This window comes from Mesocricetus auratus, unplaced genomic scaffold (assembly GCF_017639785.1).
Source record: "Mesocricetus auratus isolate SY011 unplaced genomic scaffold, BCM_Maur_2.0 Super-Scaffold_100707, whole genome shotgun sequence".
Classification (NCBI taxonomy): domain Eukaryota; kingdom Metazoa; phylum Chordata; class Mammalia; order Rodentia; family Cricetidae; genus Mesocricetus; species Mesocricetus auratus.
In genome coordinates this window covers 11,636,308-11,656,148 of record NW_024429269.1, presented here as the reverse complement: position 1 = coordinate 11,656,148, position 19,841 = coordinate 11,636,308, and the positions used below count along the sequence as shown (strand labels likewise).

At 45.5% G+C, this 19,841-nt stretch overlaps 2 protein-coding genes across 4 annotated transcripts in view; both read left to right on the top strand.

Moving 5' to 3' along the window:
• Positions 1-14,307, top strand: part of Parp4 (poly(ADP-ribose) polymerase family member 4) — a 78,972-nt gene extending 64,665 nt beyond the window's left edge. Inside the window, 3 exon segments of the mRNA XM_040740504.1 lie at positions 6,261-6,360; positions 11,684-11,816; positions 13,726-14,307. Coding sequence (XP_040596438.1) covers positions 6,261-6,360; positions 11,684-11,816; positions 13,726-13,918 — 426 coding nt within the window. The 3' untranslated portion in view covers positions 13,919-14,307.
• Positions 14,308-16,870: 2,563 nt separating this feature from the next.
• Positions 16,871-19,841, top strand: part of Mphosph8 (M-phase phosphoprotein 8) — a 31,361-nt gene continuing 28,390 nt past the window's right edge. For 2 of the 3 annotated variants that reach the window (XM_040740729.1, XM_040740728.1), the window contains exon 1: positions 16,871-17,168. In XM_040740729.1, coding sequence (XP_040596663.1) covers positions 16,953-17,168 — 216 coding nt within the window. In that variant the 5' untranslated portion in view covers positions 16,871-16,952. The remainder of the gene's footprint in view (positions 17,169-19,841) is intronic. The other variant, XM_040740730.1, reaches the window with a different exon arrangement.

Below are 19,841 nucleotides of genomic sequence, written 5' to 3'. Positions count from 1 at the left end.
AGCCAACTTTTCTTAAATTATTCTGTCTACCTTTTACCTCTGGGCTTTTATGTTTATCCTGTGTACCTTTCTTTACTCCATTGTTGCCTGTGTAGTGCTGGCTCCTCCTTCTCTCCTTCCTAGACCGTCTCACTCCCCAGCCCCGCCTATTTCTCTCCTGCCTAGCTATTGGCCAGTCAGCTCTTTATTAGACCATCAGATGCCTTAGACAGGCTAAGTAGCACAGCTTCACAGAGTTAAACAAATACAACATAAAAGATTACAACGCATCTTTGCATTCTTAGCATAAACAAATGTAACACATCTTAAAATAATATTTCACAACAGTCAACGCCCTGTGAATCTCACTTCAGCACTGGCTCTGAGTCCGGTCTCACATATGCAATTGTTGTGGTGGGAAATCATTTAACAAAGAGGACTCAATCCAGTGTCAGAGTAAGTCCCGGCATTACCACTTTGTGTTTATGGGCAAGGCAGATATATGCTTCAGTTACCTTAAGAGCATAACCTTGCTTGCAATCCTCCTTCCTCCGCCTCTGAGTGACTGGGATTCTAACCCTTCACAACATGCTTGGATAAGAAAGCAGTATGGTTGGGCATGGTGGTGCACACTTTTTTTTTTACTTAGAATTTTTTTAATTTAAATTAGAAACATGAATGATTCACATGTCAGTCCCAGCTCCCTCTCCCACCCCTCCTCCCTTGTCCCTCTACCAGCCCCCCCAGCCCTCCACCCAATCCCCACATCATTCCCCAGCCCTCCTTGGGGGGATCTGCAAAGTCATTTCATCCAGGGCAGGACCTAGGCCCTTCCCCATGTGTCCAGGCTGAGAGAGCATCCCTCTATTTGGAATGGGCTCCCAAAGATCATTCATACACCATGGTAAACACTGATCTACTACTCAAGGCCCCAGTGATTTCTGTGGCCTCCTCACTGAGGAGGCTTCATGGAGTCTGGATCAGTCCCCTGTTGGCTTCGCAGGCATCAGTCTGGGATTCAAGAGCTGGTGGTGCACACTTTTACTCCCATCACTGGGGAGGCACAGGCAGGTGGATCTCTGTGAGTTCAAGGACATGCTAGTCTATCATCTGAGTTCCAAAACAGCCAGGCTTATGTAGAGAGACCCTGTCTCAAAAAACAAACAAAGAAGTGAAGAAAGAAAGTAGTTTGTTTGGGATTTGGGGGGCACTTATTTTTAATAAATCTGTATGGGGTGTGTGTGTGTGTGGTGGGTGGCCATGGAGTCCAGAAGAGTGTGTTTGATCCCCTGGAGATAGGGCTACAGGTACTTGTTAGTGGCCCAACATGGATGCTGGGAGCTAAACTTGGGGCTTCCAGAAGACAGGAAGTGCTCCAGTGAACCATCTCTCTACCTCTGGGATTTGTTGTTGTTGCTCTTTATTTTCTTGAGGTAAAGTTTCATATTAAGATCTCCAAAAGCTGGGCAGTAGTGGCACACGCCATTAATCCCAGCACTGGGGAGGCAGAGGCAGGTGGATTTCTGTGAGTTCAAGACCAGCCTGGACTACAAGAGCTGGTTTCAGGACAGGCTCCAAAGCTACACAGAGAAATCCTGTCTCAAAAAACCAAAACCAAAAGAGCATCTTCAATAGAACAGTTTTAGGAGCCAGTGAGCTGGCTCAGTGGGTAAAAGTGCTTGACACCTGAGCCCAATAACCTAATTCAATCCCTGGAACCTACCATGGAAAAAGAACTGACTTCCAAAAGCTTTTCTCTGACCGATACACTATGCCTGCCTACATATTCTCTCTCCTGTCTCTCAAACAGGCGTGCGTGCGCACACGCGCACACACACACACACACGCACACACACACGCACACACACACACACCAATGAATAAAATTTTAGTTATTTATGTGCATGCCTGGTGTCTGAGGATGACAGAAGAGGACATTGGATCTCCTGGAATTGGAGTTGTATATTGCCATGTGGATGCCTGGAATTAAACCCGGATCCAAAGCAGCCCAGTCCCATCTGTGTTGTTTTTGAGACAAGATCTCATTTTGTATCTCTGACTGGCCTAAGAATGCACTATGTAGATAAGAATGGCCTAGAGCTCACAGAGATCCACCTGCCTCGACACCACCACACCTGGCTATAGTAAGTAAAACTTTTTTAAGCTGGGTGTTGGTGGCGCACGCCTTAAATCCCAGCACTCGAGGCAGAGGCAGGTGGATCTCTGTGAGTTCGAGGCCAGCCTGGTCTACCGAGTGAGTTCCAGGACAGCCTCCAAAACAATACAGAGAAACCCTGTCTCGAAAAAACCAAAAAAAAAAAAAAAAAAAAAAAAAGCCAGAGAGACATATTCAGGGGTTAAAGACTGCAAGCCTGAAAACCTGAGTTTGATCATTGAGCCAGTGTTAGGGTGGAAGGAGAGAGCTAAGTCCTCAAACTGGTCCTCTAACCTGCACAAGCATGTTCTATGTCCTAGTTAGGGTTACTATTGCTGTGATGAAACGCCATGACCAAAGGCAAGCTGGGGAGGAAAGGGTTTATTCTGCTCACACCTCCAGGGCACTGCTCACCACTGAAGACAGTCAGGACAGGAGCCTGGAGGCAGGAGCTGATGCAGAGGCCATGGAGGGAGCTGCTTACTGCCTTTCTCTGCATGGCTTGCTTAACCTGCTTTCTTATAGAACCCAGGACTACCAGCCTGGGATGGCCCCACCCATAAAGGGTCGGGTGCCTCCCCATCAATCACTAATTAAGAAAATGCCCTTCAGGGTTACCTACAACTGGATTTTTTTTTCCTGGACGGACTTTTTTTTGAGTTATACATTTTTCCCCACTCTCCTTACCTCTTTCCCTCTTTCTTTCCACCCTCCCCTCTGACCCCCGTGTTCCCAATTTACTCAGGAGATCTTGTCTTTTTCCCTTTCCTAGGCAGATCCATGCATGTCTTTCTTAGGGTCCTCTTTGTTACCTAGGTTCTCTGGGTTTGCGGCCTGTAGGCTGGATGTCCTTTGCTTTATGTCTAATATCCATTTATGAGTGAGTACATACCATGTTTGTCTTTCTAGGTCTGGGTTACCTCACTCAGGATGGTTTTTTCTAGTTCTGTCCATTTGCCTGCAAATTTCAAGATGTCATTGTTTCTTACTGCTGAGTGGTACACCATTGTGTAAATGTACCACGTTTTCCTTCTGCAGCTCCCTATGGAGGCGTTTTCTCCTGCAGCTGAGCTTCCCTCCTTTCAGAAAGCTTTAGTGTGTGTCACGATGCCATAAAACCAGCCAGCTCACTGTGATTAGGGCACACATGTGCCCTCCTCAACATCACATACATGCACACGTTTACAAAAAGATGTCCATTTCAAACTCAATAAGGACATAGATTTTTTTTTCTTTCTCCTTTTGTTGTGGGATACCCACCAGAGAAAACTGCTCTGGCATGGGTTTAAACCAATAGGAAGTATTTATTAGCCTGCTGGCAACTACACTGAGTGTCGGGACCCCAGTGTGGCCCCAAGCCTTTCTCAGGGTGAGCTTTTAAGCACAAAAACCATGTCCAGGGTTGACATACTTCAGTTAACAAGAACAGTTAGCCAGAAAAGGAACTATAGAAGCTAAAAAAAAAAAAAAAAAAAAAAAAAGCCAGATTGGTACATTCTGAGACTTTCCCAGAACTATATGGATGAGGTCTTTGTTTTAGTTTTGGCAGGTGGTGTTGCCAAAACCGTGTTGTAGAGTGCCATGAATGTAAGATCTTGACCTACAGTTAAATTTGTTTGCTTTCTTTCACTAAACTAACAGTAGCTACCACAGCTATCACAGCTCTGTGACAGGTGTGCTACAGGGGGTTCCCATGGCCCCAAAGTTTGAGTTAAAACCCTTTCTGTTTAGTTTCAGTTCGGACAAGAGGCATAGTGTCCCCCCACCTTTGTGTTGATGTACAGCAATCTTGCTATTTCCACCAACACCGGCATCCAGAAACAACAATTGCCAGCCGCACTTAGGAACCTGTGTCTTAGTCTTTGGGGCTGGCATCTGAAGGATGGCAGTGATCCTCCTCTGAGGTGGGCTCCTTTCGCCTCCCCTCAGCTGGTGGCCAAGATAGGCAGCGTCTGATGTACAACGTTGGTCTTTCTTAGCTGCTGTTCTGTAACCCAAGGTCTGTAACTCTTGCAGCAGTCCCTCAGGGGCCATTTTATAATCCATTTCCCCAGGAAACCTTTGACGGAAGGGCAGGAAGCCTGTATTTAGTGTCTTTAAACCCTGGGGCAGCCTGCTGTAACCTCCCACTGGGTCTGCCCATTTAAAAGCAAACGTGGTTGACTCACCTCTGCCAAGGGGAAGCTGAAGAACACTGTCGGGTTAGAGACAGGGAGCACAGGAAGAATCAGGCCCATGAGAATCAGAGGTCTTGGGAGTCTTCACAGACAGGAGAGGTGTATCCCAGGGTGACTGACTGACAGGGCACTAGGATGCCCGTCTCTCCAAGCCAGGCAATATGCACTGCAATTTCTTTTTTTGTTTCCAAGGTCATTGTTTAATCTGGATAGGGGTAGCTGAGCTGGTTAGTTGATGTTGAGCCAGTCCTGGGGTGTTGGTTTCTGCCCATACCCAGGGGATCTTTGTTATGTAGTCCAACCGTATCTTTTGTTTGGAGGCAGAACTTTCAGCTATGAGATATTCTTCTGATAGAGGTAAAACACCAACATTTTGATGGGTACTATTAGTCTAACTGCATCTCATCATCAGAGAAGGTGATGGTGGCTTTCAGGTTATGCAAATAGTCTTCTCCCATTCAGTTCCCTATTGTTAAGCACCCTTTGAGCTATCTCCAGCAACTAGGACCTGCATATATATTTTTTAACTTTTCAGCTTTTTTTTTTCCCGGTTTTTCAAGACAGGGTTTCTCTGTGGCTTTGGAGGCTGTCCTGGAACTAGCTCTGTAGACCAGGCTGGTCTTGAACTCACAGAGATCCACCTGCCTCTGCCTCCTGAGTGCTTGGATTAAAGGTGTGCTTGCGCTGTTGCTGCTGCTGCTGCTGCTGCTGCCGCCGCCGCCGCCACACCGCCACCACCACCACCACCACCACCTGGCCGACTTTTTAGCTTTTATAACTTTTTCTTTTAAATATCTGGGGCTGACTAGGTGACAAAGGAAATCTTTCTATAAATTATAAAAGAGAAAGGAGTGAACTGTCTCTTTTCCCTCAAGTTCAGCCCAGGGGAACTTTCCCCTTGTGGGGGCGGGGGCTGCTTAGAGCAGGCTTGGAGTGAAGCAGAAGGGATGCTCACCTAGGGGACCTATTTCCCCCTCCCAGGGATGCTCTCCTAGGGGGAACTAAGGGGAAATATCTTATATGGCAGGGGCTCTGAATGAGAGGCCCAACCCCCTACCACCTCCACACAGGGACCGACCCTGACCGTGAGCAAGAGTCAAGCAACAAAACAAGCAAGACCCCCTGCTCCTGGAGTGGGACAGGTGGAGGGTTTTTTTGGTTTCTCTGGGTGACTTGGCAGAGCCAAAGAGGATTCAGGTCCCCAGTGGGATGGTGCACAAGTCTTTAGCCAGGAGTTCTCACACCAGAGAAAGTCACTGGTCAATTCAGGGAACAGAACTGACAGAAACACATAGAAAGGCCACAGAGACACGTACACACAGAGAGACACAGTAAAGACAACCAGGGGCAGCCACCATACAATTATACACTAAACAGACAGAGTGACCCGTGCTGTCTCATGGATCCCAGACACTGGATCAGTGGCTGTGTGCCTAATTTGTTTCCTTTTGGGGTGGAGGTGTCAGACCCTGTGAAGCATTAGGCAGCAATTGATCAAAGGATTCCTAGGGACCTTTAACATCTCAGGTGTACAAGTCTTTATTAGCTGGCTGAGTGTTCGGGACCCCAGTGTAGTCCCAAGCCTTTCTCAGGGTGAGCTTTTAAGCACAAAAACCATGTCCTAGGTTGACATACTTAACAAGAACAGCCAGCCAGAAGCATTACAGAAGCTTAAAAAGTCAGGTTAGTGCACTTAGAGACTTTCCTAGAACTATGGACTCTGATGGATGAGGTCTTTGTTTCAGTTTTGACAGGTGGTGCTGTCTGTGTGCTAAGTTCTATGGTCTGAATGACACTTCCATCATGGAGTCAGTTGTTCTAAGGTCTGAGGCCATGTCACACTTTGTCTGATGATATATTTTTAATACTGAAAAAGGAATCATGCTACAAAAATACTGTATGACATAGGATCTACAATTAACAATATAATTATTTTCTTAATTTCACAGGATGGTTTTTGGAAACTGACGCCAGAACTAGGACTTATACTAAAACTCAATGTAAATGTTCTACACAAGTTTCTTGAAGAGAAAGGCATTCGATCTCTAGGTAAGTCACTGTTTTTCAATTAATTAATTCATTGTGTTCCTTCATTTTTCCAGTTGTTTATAGGCAAAACTCCTCATTGTATTGTGTTCATTTAGTAGTTTTGGAAGTTACATGTGAATAGAATTGGATTTTTTGTTTTGTTTTGCTTTGTTTTTCAAGACAGGGTTTCTCTGTATCTTTGGAGTCTATCCTGGAACTCACTCTGTAGACCAGGCTGGCCTCTGCCTCCCGAGTACTAGTATTAAAGGCTTGGACCACCACTGCCTAATGGATTTTTTTTCTTTGTTTTGAGATAGGGTTTCATTGTGTAGCCCTGGCTAGCCTGGAACTCTCTATGTAGACCAAGCTGGCTTTGAGCTCACAGAGATCTGTTTGCCTCTGCTTTACAAGTGCTGTGGTGAAAGGCATGCACCACTACCAGAATTAGATTTATTGACACTCAAAGAAAACTCATAGCTTTACCATTGATGATAGTATTGTATAGGCAATTTTATTAGAGTGCATGGCACCAATTACTGCAGAAGAACAACCCCAAATCTGAGAATAGTAACACACACCTATAATCCTGCCATTTGGTAGGCTAAGCCAGATGAATCTTGAGTTTGAGACTATATAATGAGATCCTGCCGGTAATAACACTATCCAAAAGCTCAATTTAACATGCTCAATAATTACTTTCTTGGCCACAACATATGTATGTATAGGCCAACAGGAACATTCTCTTCCACATGGTAATTTTACTTTGAGACCTTGGCACTTTCTGTATTGTGTCTCTCCCATCTGTAACAGGTGACCCTAGCATCAGGGAAAGACAGAGTACTCTGAGATTTTCATCTTATTCCATCAAGAGGCAGGATCGAGACATGGCTCAAGGCTTAGGAACACAAACTGCTCTTGCAGAGGACCCAGTTTGGTTCTAAGCACCCTCATCAACCGGCTGACAACTACCTTAAATTCCAGTTCCTTATTTTATTTTCTAGTGTTTTGAGACAAGCTCTCCATTGTAACCCTAGCAACCCTGGAATTCACTATATAGTCCAGGCTGGCCCGAGTTCTGGAATTAAAGGTGTATGCTGCCACTTCTGGCTTTAACTACAGTTCTAAGGGATCTAACACCCTCTTCTGGCCTCTGAGGATGCCCATCATTCACACGCATAAACCCACACACAAATAGACACATGATTTAAATAAATAAATATTTTTAAAGGAAGAAAGAAAACAACAAAGGCTGAGGATGGACGCAGGCCAAGCCCTCATATACTGTTGGTGAGTCACTGTGGAAATCCATACGATGGTTCAAAAAAAAAAACTAAAAATAATTGGCCAGCTGGTGGTAGCGCATGCCTTTAATCTCAGTACTCCGTAGGCAGAGGCAGATGGATCTCTGAGAACTCAAAGCCCAGCCTGGTCTACAGAGTGAGTTCTAGGACAGTTAGGGTGGTTACACAGAGAAACCTTGTCTTGAAAAACAAACAAAAACTAGAAATGGAATTATTATGTGATCCATTTGTACCACTCCTGGGCTTATGTCTGAGGGAAGCTAAATCAGCATATCATAGAGGTACTTTCCTGGCCATGTTTAATGTGGCACAATTCAAACACTCAAGATATGAAACTAATCTAGATGTGCGTCAGCATAGGAATAAAGAAAATTCAGCCAGGCAGTGGTGGCTCATACCTTTAATCCCCCCACTTGAGAGACAGAGGCAGGTGGATCTGAGTTTGAGCCCAGCCTGGTCTAGAGAGATAGTTCCACGATAGCCAGGGCTACCAAAAAAACCCTGTCTTGAAAAATAAAGAAAAGAAAAAGAAAGTTTGGTGCTATACACAATGAAATGTTATTCAGACATAAAGAAGAATGAACCAGGCATGATGGCTTATGCCTGTATCTCAGCACTTTAGGAGGTTGAAGAAGGAGGATTGCCACGAGTATGAGACAGCCTGAGCTGCAGACTAAGACCTATTAAAACAAGGGTGGAGAGATGGCCCCGCAGTTAAAACCAGACTGCTCTTGCCAGGGACCTGGGTTTTTTCCCATCATCCACATAACCATCTCACATTACTGTCTAACTCCAGTTCCAGGGAATTTAATGACCTCTTCTGGCCTCCAAAAACACTTCACACATGTAGTACACATAAATACATGCAGGCAAAACGTTTATACACATAAACAAAAACAAGTAAATCTTTAAAAACAAAACAAAGGCAGCATTGATATACAGATTAAGCGTGCCATTCCTTCTGCTGTCCCCCAGTTAAAGCCTCAAAGACGACACAAGAGTTGTCCTTATCAGTTTTCCTTTTTTGTTGATTTTGCTTTTCTCATTGTTTTTTCTTGCATCATTTCCCAGAATACTAAAATTATGCAAACATCACAGTGGTTTGTTGAGTTTCACAGCCAAACCTTAGCTCCAGGAATGAGTCTGTCTATCTGATGTAGCTTAAGATAAATCAAATACATTCTATCCAGGTAAAGTCACTTTTGTTCTAGGCTGTAAAGGTACTTCCTCTTTCTGACCCAAGCTAGGGAAATCCAACTGGTCTTGCCCCCTGGTCCTTAAATTCCAGTGGATTGCAGTCTCTGCAGTCTTGCATCTGCCTTCGTCTCTTCCTTTGCTTTCAAGCCAGTCCTCAGACACTGGACTGAGATGTTCGGGATAACTGAGCTGTGTGTGTGCACATGCTCATGTTTATGTATGTAGTATGTATTAAAGCACATGGGGTTTTATTAAAGATTTTTAAAGACTTTTTTAAAAGATTTATTTATTATGTATACATCGTTTTGCCTGCATGTGTGTGCCTGCAGTCCAGAAGATGGCACCAGATCTCATTACAGATGATTGTGAGCCACCATGTGGTTGCTGGGAATTGAACTCAGGACCTCTAGGAGAGAAGCAAGTGCTCTTAACTGCTGAGCCATCTCTCCAACCCTAAAGATTCTTTTTTTTTTTTTTTGATAGTTATATAGCCCAGGCTGGCTACTACTAAAGTCTCTTACATGTAGGGATTACAGAAGTGCTCCTGGAACTTGCTCTGTAGACCAGGCTGGCCTCGAACTCACAGAGATCCGCCTGCCTCTGCCTCCCGAGTGCTGGGATTAAAGGCGTGCGCCACCACCGCCCGGCTTAAATCTAGTTTTGTTTTAGTTTGTTTTGTTTAAAGTCTGGAGATTGAATTTAGAGTCTCATGTAGGGTAACCAAGCACCCTACAGCTTGAGTTGTAGTCCCAACCCAAAATGAAATGAACATTCTGTTTGTTTGTTTGTCTCTTGATTTTTCAAGATAAATTCTCTGTGTAGTCCTGGCTATCCTAGAGCTTGCTCTGTAGACTGGGCTGTTCTCAGACTCAGAAATCAGCCAGCCTGCCTTTGCCTCCCAAGTGTCGCGATTAAAGGCATGTATCACTACCATTCTGGCAAAATGAGTAATTTTTATGAGCCTTCTGAAACTGATTTTCAGAATATAACATATGGGCTACCAAGATAGCTCAATGGTTAAAGAGACTTAGTGCTTAAGCCTGGCGTGCTTCTTAGAGCCTGTGTTACAGCAGAAAAAAAAAAGAACTGACTCTGAAAAAGTTGTCCTCTGACCTCCATATGCACACTGTGGCATACGTGTCACCCTCCCCACACATTGTATATACACAATTAAAACAAGTGAACAGAGCTAGAGAGATCCTGAGTTCAGTTCCCAACATCCACATGGTGACTCACAACTCCATGTAACCCCTGCTCAGTGACCAGTGCCACCTGTGCTTAACATAAATAATATGTCTGGATTTGTCTGGTACTGATGGCCAGAATGAGTTTGCTACACTGGCATAGTCACATAGGTCTGTTTTTTATCTGCTGTGTGTTTAGGTTTCCTCCAAAATATTTATAGCAAGAACCTAGAAACTAAAGGTCTTCATCATACTCCATGCTTGGTCACTGAAGACAGCAAGTGGCAGGCTGAGAGAGTCTGGGTGCAGCTCAGTGTCCAAAGAGCCATCAGGATAATGGGATAGGCACACATGTTCTGATTGTTCACAGTTTCTGTTTAAGGCAGGTGAGATGACTCAGAGGTTAAGAGCACTGGCTGCTCTTCCTGAGGTCCTCAGTTCAAATCCCAGCAACCACATCATGGCTCACAACCATCTATAATGAGATCTGATGCCCTCTTCTGGCCTGTTTTTTTTTTTTGAAAAAAATTCTGTTTAAATAAAATGTTAATTAAGGACCTTTAGAAGGGGGGGTGTTGGGAAATGGGATAGAGGAGGTGGGGAGGTGGGAGAAGGGGAGGGAAGGGAGAACTGTGGTTGGAATGTAAAATGAGAAAAATTTAATTAAATTTTTAAAAAAGGACCTTTAGAATATATAGGGTTGGTTTTATTGGTTTGCACAACCTAAATGTATTGTCTCATAATTATGGAATAGTATGGAGTTTTATGATCTATTAATGTATTATAATTCAATTGTAGTTTAATTCTGTTGGTCTAGAGAGCACTATATTACTCAGGCTGGCCTTGAACTCATGGCAGTTCTCCTGCGCTAGCATCCCAGATTCTGGTATTATAGGCATGAACAAGCAACCTGGCTTAATAGAGTTGTGATTCTTTAATAGAACTTCACAGTTTGAAGCACAGAGTGTGTTAATGACTTTTTTGTTGCTGTGCTTAAAATGCCAGAAGCAACTTAAGGAAAAGTTTGTCTTGGTTCATTGTAAAAAGAAGCCTTTTCCTTGAGAGAAGCCTTCCTGCCAGCCTGGTTCCAGAGCCACATCAGTCCCAAATAAACACACAGGAGGCTATATTAATTATGAAGCTGTTTCTTACTGGCTAGCTCTGACTTAAGTAATTACCCCATAATTGTCAATCTAAGTATGTCTCCTATCAGAGAAGTTTCCGGGCTTCCTACCCCATGGCGTTACATCTCGACTCTCTGTATTTCTCCTACCCAGAGTCCTCCTGGACTCCTAGTCCCACCTATCTTGGTTCCCTATTGGCCCAACAGTGCTTTATTGACATAATCACAGGACTTCCCACATCAGTTCATGATTCCCGAGTGGTAGAATTCACACTGATCTGGATGGCATAGCAGCAGGTGGCCTGAGCAGGAAGCTGGCTGCTGTCTTACCAGGAAACCCAACAGGGCAAGACTATAGACTCCCAAATCCCACTCCTAGGGATTATTTCCTCCAGTAAGACTCCTTATCCTAAACCATCCAAAACCTCCCAAACAGCAACACCGTCTGGGGACCAAGTGTTCAAATACATGAATGAGCCCAGGGGGACATTCCTCATCCAGGCCACCACGTAAGATAAATGAGATCTTTGCTTTTTTAGGTACAACAGGAAGAGATCATCTCTTGGACTTAATTGCCACACTGCTGGTACTGCAGTTTCTTCGTACTAGGTTGGAAAAAGAAGGAATGGTTGCCAAATCACTGCTAAAGATGGATGACACCTTCATCTCCAGGTGCTTTAATGTCCTAATAAGAAATTTTTGTAGGAGCCACAGTATAATTGTTGGCCTCTTCCAGACAACTGTGTGGTCTGGCACAAGAATACAAATGGGAGCCATGTGCCATGTCTAAGTACTTAAAAGTCATGAAGCAAAGCTGGGAAAGTAGCTCAGTAGTAGAGCCCGTGCCTAGTGTACAGGGACATGGCTCAGTTCTGCCATCCTGAGCAACTCACAGGCACTGCATATCAAAGTACCAACCAGGTCATGGTGCCACATTCCTGTAATCCCACCACCCAAGGGCTACAGATGGAAATCTTGATTTACGGGCCAGCTAGGCTACACAGTACAAACAAACAACAGAAAGAAACAAAACCCTATCAAACTATTAAATAAAATACAGGAGAATATTCTGCCCAGCATAGGCATAGTAGCACACACCTTCAATTTCAGACATGTGAATCTCTATGAGTTTGATGCCAGTCTGGTCTATATAGCAAGTTCCGGACATCCAGAGCTACATAATAAAAAGACTCTGTCTCAAGAAAACAAAACAAGACTGGGTGCTGGTGGCACATGCCTTTAATCCCAGCACTCAGGAGGCAGAGGCAGGAAGATCTCTGTGAGTCTAAGGTCATCCTGGTCTACAGAGCAAGTTTCAGGACAGTCTCCAAAACAATACAGAGAAACCCTGTCTCGAAAAGCCAAAAAAAAAAAAAAAAAAAAAAAAAAAAAAAGAAAGAAAGGCTGAGCACTTAGGTGGAGATTTGGGTGGCTGGTGGCATGGCAGGGGTGGGGGAGGGGTGCTGCAGTGGTTACCAAGAATTTTTCACCTTTCCTTTGTTTAGAGACTCTCTAAGTGAGCAGGGTTTGCGGGGGATGGGGTGAGCTGAGCTTTCTGGACCGTGCAAAGGTGAGCCCGAGGCTCCAATTGAATAATCTTGATAAATACAATCCCATAATCACCTGGATAAATGGATTCAAATTTAGCATTGGTTGACTCCTGAGTAAAAGCTGTACAATATCTTACAGTCAAGTGAGATATGGACCCAGCTCCTCACTGTACAGGGTCTCCCAGCCAAGTAAGATACGGACCCTGCTCCTCATTGTACAGGGTCTCCCAGCCAAGTGAGATACAAATCCAGCTTCTCACCCCACACTGCACATCATGATGACCCTTTCCCCAAAGGAAAAAAAAATCAGGAATATGGAAAAGATCTAACATCTTTAACCCCATAGAAACAACAGATTTCTTACACAAACACACACACACACACACACACACACACACACACACACGAATAAATTAAATTACATTTCAAAACTTAGGTGTAAGGGCTGGGGATGTAGCTCTTTACAGCTGACTCTCCAGTGTTCTTCAAGTGTCTGGAACAATTTGAAAACATCAGACAGTGAACAGACATTGAGACAGGGACCTCAGGGACACTGAAAAGGACCAACAGGAAACAAAGTGGCAAGAAAAAGCTGCAGCCAGCCGGGCGGTGGTGGCGCACGCCTTTAATCCCAGCACTCGGGAGGCAGAGGCAGGCGGATCTCTGTGAGTTCGAGGCCAGGCTGGACCGATAGCCTCCAAAACAATACAGAGAACCCTGTCTCGTAAAACCAAAAAAGAAAAAAAAAAAAAAAAAAAAAAGAAAAAGCTGCAGCCGTCCCTCCCGGGAGCAAGCCGGCTGCTGTGCGCAGTGGGATCTGGGAAGTGAGGCAGGTAAGTCATCTAGAAATGTACTGAGTACCTTCAAAATCCCCATGCTAGAGGGAGACAGCTTTATTCAGATTTCAAGAACTGCCTTTATTAAACATTCTTGTTTTGACACTGACAGAATCATTTCATCTGATACAATGTTTTGAATTTGGTACCACATTTGCCTTTCACATATTCTGAACCAATTTTTTTTTAATCTAGGAATATTCCATGGGCTTTTGAGAACATAAAGAAAGCAAATGAGTGGGCCAGAAGGATGGAAGGGCAGTATCCATCTATCTGCCAAAGGCTTGAGCTGGGTAAAGACTGGGAGTCAGCCACAAAGCAACTTCTGGGGATTCAGCCCCAAGCCAACCCTTCTCTTCATCGAATTCTACATAGCAATCAAGGCTGAATGCAATGAAATTGCATTTCAAACAGTTATCATATTTCCTTTTGCTGTTTTGCTTTGTTTTGTTTTTCAAGACATGGTTTCTCTGTATTGTTTTGGAGGCTGTTCTAGAACTCACTCTGTAGACCAGGCTGGCCTTGAACTCAGAGATCCACCTGCCTCTGCTTCCCAAGTGCTGGGATTAAAGGCGTGTGCTACCACCACCTGGCTGCCTTTCTCATATTTCTATGTTGCAAATAATCAAATAGTAAATGGTATCAATAATGACATGAATTAGTTTTGGGGGGTTTTCTTTTTTCCGTGTAGCTACCAGCCCCTTTAAAATAAAATAAATGGAAGCAGAATTGATGAATCATTTAACAACAATAAAAAAAAACCTTTAAAAACTGTGATACTAGAGACATTTTATTCCTCTCTCTGCCCAACCATATCCCTTCCTGTCTTCACCTGCCTAGTGCTGGGATTAAAGGTACATCACTCCAAGTGCTGAATCACCTTGGTGTGAGCTCTGTTTCTCCTTTAGACTGGATCAATTTTGTGTAGCCCAGGGTGGCCTTGAACTAACAGACCCCTCTGCCTAGTGCTGGGATTAAAGGTGTGTGTGTAAGCGTTTCATCGGGATGGGTCAGGACAGGATGGAACAGGAGTGGGTCAGGTATTCTGGCACTCGGGAGTCACAGAATACCCAGTGTTACACAGCTCAGGTGGAAAGGTATCCTGGAGCTCGGGAGCCAAGGACCACCACAGGTTGCAGTAAGCTTGGCAGCTTACAGCCTTGCCTCAGAGTAAGGCTTCTCCGGTGTTATCAGCTCCGCTCCGGCAGGACAGGGTCTTCCAGCTGGGGATGTTCGCCTAGTGTAGCAGTTTTGCTCCGCAGGAGGTTTCTCGGGCGAAGTTGCTACAGTTCAGCTCTGCTCCTGGAGAGCGGAGAGCAGAGAGCAGGGAGCCGGGAGCAGAGTGTAACAACTCCGCTCTGCCAAGGAAGGTTTCCCGGGCAAGTGTTACAGCGCTGCTCGCTCTGCTCTGCTCTGCTCTGCCCAGGGTCGCCTCTGCTTGCTCTGCTCTGCTCTGCCCAGGGTCGCCTCTGCTCTGCTCTGCTCGCCTCGCTCGCGCAAAAGAAGATCTTCACCCGAAGCTCATCCAAAGGGGTTTATTGGAAGACAGCTGGACCAGCCAAGCTGAACATACACAGGGTTTATATAGGGGTTCCTGGGGTTGGGGAAGTTTTTCCAGGGTAGGGATTGGTCCGATTTCAGTGCTGAGCTCAGATTGGCTAGAGCTCTGCTCTGGGATTGGTTACTTTTTTACACAGGATTAGGGTCAGATTTGGCTCTGGTTTCAGGGCCAAAGTGTGTTTCTTTCTCTGGTCCTTTTTAGCCTTTTGGCTCCAATTTTAGGGCCAGGGTACATTTCTTTCACTGACTCTGATTCCAGGGACAAAGTGTGTTCCTTTGGCACTGGTTTTAGGGTCAGGGTACATTTCTTTGGTTCTGGTTGCAGGGCCAAAGTGTGTTTCTTTGGCTCTGCTCAGGGTGTGTTTCTTTGACTGGTCCCTTTTCCCTACAGTGTGCCACCACCGCTGGCCTCGATGGTTGACTCGTGTGGCTAGCTTTGCACTTTGATCTTCAGACAAACTTTATTTGTTAGATCATAAACAAAATATCACCACAGATACTGTCCGAATTATTTAAGTACATACACCAGTGTTGTTCTTTTCCAATAGTTTTCACCCATGGTCATCTTTCCTACCTGGCGGAATCATGCTTCCCCTAATAATGGCACAGAACTTAAAGGCAGGCTGGGACTTAGTAATAGTTGTGACTCAGGCCTCAGGAACTGAGCTGCCCCTTAAAGGCATGTTTTTTTTTTTAAATAAGGGGAGACGTTTAATAGCCAGTTTGAAGTCAGTGTTGTCTTCTTTTGTTGTAGGAATGGAGCCTAATTGGAGGTAAATCTTAGTGCACAAACCTTAGCAGAAACTTTCTCAGCAACCCAAAACTTCAATTTTGGCACAAAGATTTCCTTCCAAGAGTTTCTAGTAGTCCTGGTTATTATACTACTTATCTTCCAGTTATAATGGAGGCAGGTTTATTAGTAAATCCATTATAGCATCAATATTATTCGTTTCTCTAGCATCAACTCCACACCTGCCTCTGATATTTTCAATTTAACAAAAGGCAGGGGAACTTGGGAACACAAAACTGAGTTCTACCCTCAGAACCCACGTGGTGGAAGGAAAGAACTTATTTCTGCAAGTTGTCCTCTGACTGCCACATGTGTGCTCTCTCTCTGTCTCTCTCCCTCTCCAACCTTCACCTGGCAGGCAGACGCTGTATCACTGAACTACATTCACACTCCAACAGTTTAAGTCTGATGAAATATGTATTATTTGAGACAGTGTCTTGCTGTGTAGGTTGACCTTGATTGAATTCCCCAAATCCTCTCATCTCAGCCACTGTTGGAATTACAGGTTTGAGTTACTGGACAGGTCATCCTCTCTTCATTTCAGTGTGTGTGTGTGCGCGTGCGCGCGCGTGTCTGTGTGTGCGCGCGCATGTGCCCGCGTCTGTGTGTGGTGTGTGTATTCTCATGCGTAAAAACTCTCGGGCAGTCCGCACGCAGGCAGGTCTCGTTAACACGGAGGGTCGCTTTCCCAGAACCCTCAAGGTCTCCCTCCCAGGGAAGTCAACAGCAAGCCTCCTCAGGCAGACGCCCTTCTCGGCATCCAGGAGATAAGCACTAGGACCGCCCCTCGCGCTGCCCTCTAGACACCCCTTCCGCTCTTCCTCTGGTAGCGTTCTTCCGTCCTTCCACCCGCCCATCCACTTCCCGTGGGCTCCTCAGGGCGCTGGAGGTGGGGCGCCTCTTGTGATTGGCTACTACGTGTGTCAATCAGGGTGTCGGCGCCCACAATTGGCTGGCTCTCCTCAGGTCGGGTCACGCCGCAGAAGAGGATTAAGGCGGAGCGGCATGCGCACGGAGCTGTCTCGCTGTGCGCCTCCGGCGGTTTTTCGCGTCGGTTTGTAGGGCGCTTGTGATGGCGGCAGCCGAGGAAAGCATGAGTGTGGCCGCGCTGGCAATGTCAGTCCCCGACAGCACTGTCGGGTCTCCCGGGGCCGTGGGAGAGGGAGTGGGAGTAGCGGGCGAAGAGAAGGACGCCACCACTAAAGGAGCGGAGGCCGTTGGGGACAGCGAGGAGGATGGGGACGACGTGTTCGAGGTGGAGAAGATCCTGGACATGAAGTGCGAGGGAGTATGTGGGGGCTGCGCGGCCGGGCCGGGGCGGGCACGGTGGGGGAGAATCGGGCGGGACGCCCGGCAGCCTGCAGGACGGATGTGTCGGGCGAGCGCAGAGACTTCTCGGACAGGACCCTGGCCGGCAGCGTCTGTGCAGCATGGATGCTTAGGGAAGTTTTGAGCGTTGTTTTGGCAGAAGAGACGAGGCAGTGTCACGTAATGTTGGGAATAGTAGGGTGCCGGACAGCTGCTGGGGGCCTTCTGTTCCTTCGACGTTCGGGTATACGGTTAGGGCCATTGCTCTCCGTTAGGGAAGGTCTGGTGGAAATCATACGAGTCGTCATGTCCATTCTCCTCCACCCCGCTGTCCCAGTGTTTTCTAAAAGTAGGAAATGCTCTGGGGCTTAAATTCAGGAATTCCCATCCGTCTTCACACGAAGCCCCAATCACACCGAGTAAACGTTTCCGAAACTTAGGTGTCATCTGCGCGTTTTATGATTGTAACCGAGATTTAGAGTAAGGTTGAAAGGAAAAGCTCAGCACATCGTACTTGGGCACTTCACATCCTCCTTGCCGAGACTGCTGTCCAGGAGAAATTCTTACTCTCCTTCCAAGTCTCGGGGTTCCTCTGTGTGTGATGCCTTTCCAAGCCCTTCCCTTTTCCGATCCCTGCAGTCTGCTTTCTCATCTGTGACTGTGGAGGCCTCCACTTAAGCCATTGCCTTGTATCTCTATTTGCCTTTTCTGCTCTAGATCTGCTCGTGGGCTCTTTTACTCCGGAATGTGCATTTTATTCATGTGTGAGTCACTGATACTGAGTCCAGTAACAGCATCTGCCCATCTTTTTTTGTGGTCAGTACAATGCTATACCATGTTTTGTTTCTGTTGTATTTTCTGTTGTTTGTTATCTGCCATATGCTATCTTTTGTCTGTTAACTTTTTTGTCCTTCGACAAACTTGTTTTGTTTTGTTTTTTTAATCAACTGCTGTTTACCATGTACTATCTTAACTTGATGGTAGAGAGATTCCCCCGCCCCCTTTGGTTTTTCGAGACAGGGTTTCTCTGTGGCTTTGGAGGCTGTCCTGGAACTAGCTAGCTCTTGTAGACCAGACTGGTCTCCCACTCAGAGACCTGAGTGCTGGGGTTAAAGGCATAGACCACCACCACCCAGCTGAGGTTTGGTTTTATTTTGTTTTTTTTAAGGCAGTGCCTTTCTCTAAGAGGCCCCTTTTTGTTTTGTTTTGTTTTGTTTTGAGACAGGTTTTCTCTGTGTACAGGCTTTAAAACTCAAAAACCTGCCTGCCTCTGGCTCCTGGATGCTGGGATTAATGATATGTTTGGTCACTGCCTGGCCTAATGGTACAGGTTTTTGTTTGTTTGTTTGGTTGGTTTTTTTTTGTTTGTTTTTTTTTGGTTTTTCGAGACAGGGTTTCTCTGTATTGTTTTGGAGGCTGTCCTGGAACTCACTCTGTAGACCAGGCTGGCCTCGAACTCACAGAGATCCACCTGCCTCTGCCTCCCGAGTGCTGGGATTAAAGGCGTGCGCCACCAACGCCCGGCTTGTTTGTTTGTTTTTAAGAAAAATGTTTAGTCTTTATTTTATTTTATGTGTATGAGTCTGTATGTATGTCTGTGCTCACGTGTGTGCCCAGAGAAGAGGGCATTGGGTCTCCGGAAACGAGTTACAGATGGTTTTTAGCTGCCACATGGGTGCTGGAAATAGATCCCAAATTTTCTGGAAGAGAAACCAGTTCTCTTAGCCATGAAGGCTTTGCTTCAGGCTTTGCTCCGGTTCTACCCCTCTCACACCACCTGGTTTTTTAGGTAGGATCTCTCTCTGAAGCCCAGGCTGGCCTAGAGCTTGGGACCCTCTTGCAGTTAATGATAAAGGAAATTTCTCCTGTCAAGCTTGAGTTAAATAATTGAAATTCAGTGACTTTATGGAACTAGAGAGAGGGCCAGTGTTCAGATCCCCAGAGTCCAAGTAAAACTGGGTGCAAGTCTAGTTGTAGAGCTGTTCAGTTTTGAACAACTAGGCAAGATTCAAGACTGAGTGTGTCCTTTGAGGTTTACCTGTGACTGTGGCAAACCCACACCTACACTGTGCCCACATGTGTGAATTGGCTACACATGGATTCTGGGAGCCAAACTAGGCTCCTTTGTAAGAGCAATCAGCAGCCTTAATGATTGCTCTAGCTTCTGGCTCCAGAGAATATAGTAGTGCTATTTCCCCCTTTCTTTTCTCCCTCCAGAACCTCCTATATACTACTCCTTGCTCTCTTTCAAATTTGTGGCTTCCGTATCTTTAAAAATATCCAAGTTTGGTATGTGGTACCTCTAATACCAGCACTCAGGAGACAAGGGCTGGCAGGTATCTGTGAGTTTGAGGTCATTCTGGTCTACATAGTGGAGACCCTGTCTCAGATAAATAAATAAATGAATTCTGTGAGTTTCAGCTGAGCTACTGATTATTTCTGTGATCTTTGACTAATTGCTGTAGTCTTCAGATTCAACTATAGAATGAGTTATAGTACTGACTTCATAGGCTGTTGTAAAGATTTAAGCTACTGAAAGTAAATATTTAGACAGTGTGTGACATTTTGCAATGCATTTTGTGAACCCTGCATTACTAGATCTGTTTGAGCCACATGCCTATTTTGTGTAGTGTTTTCTTTTAGATGTTGTGTG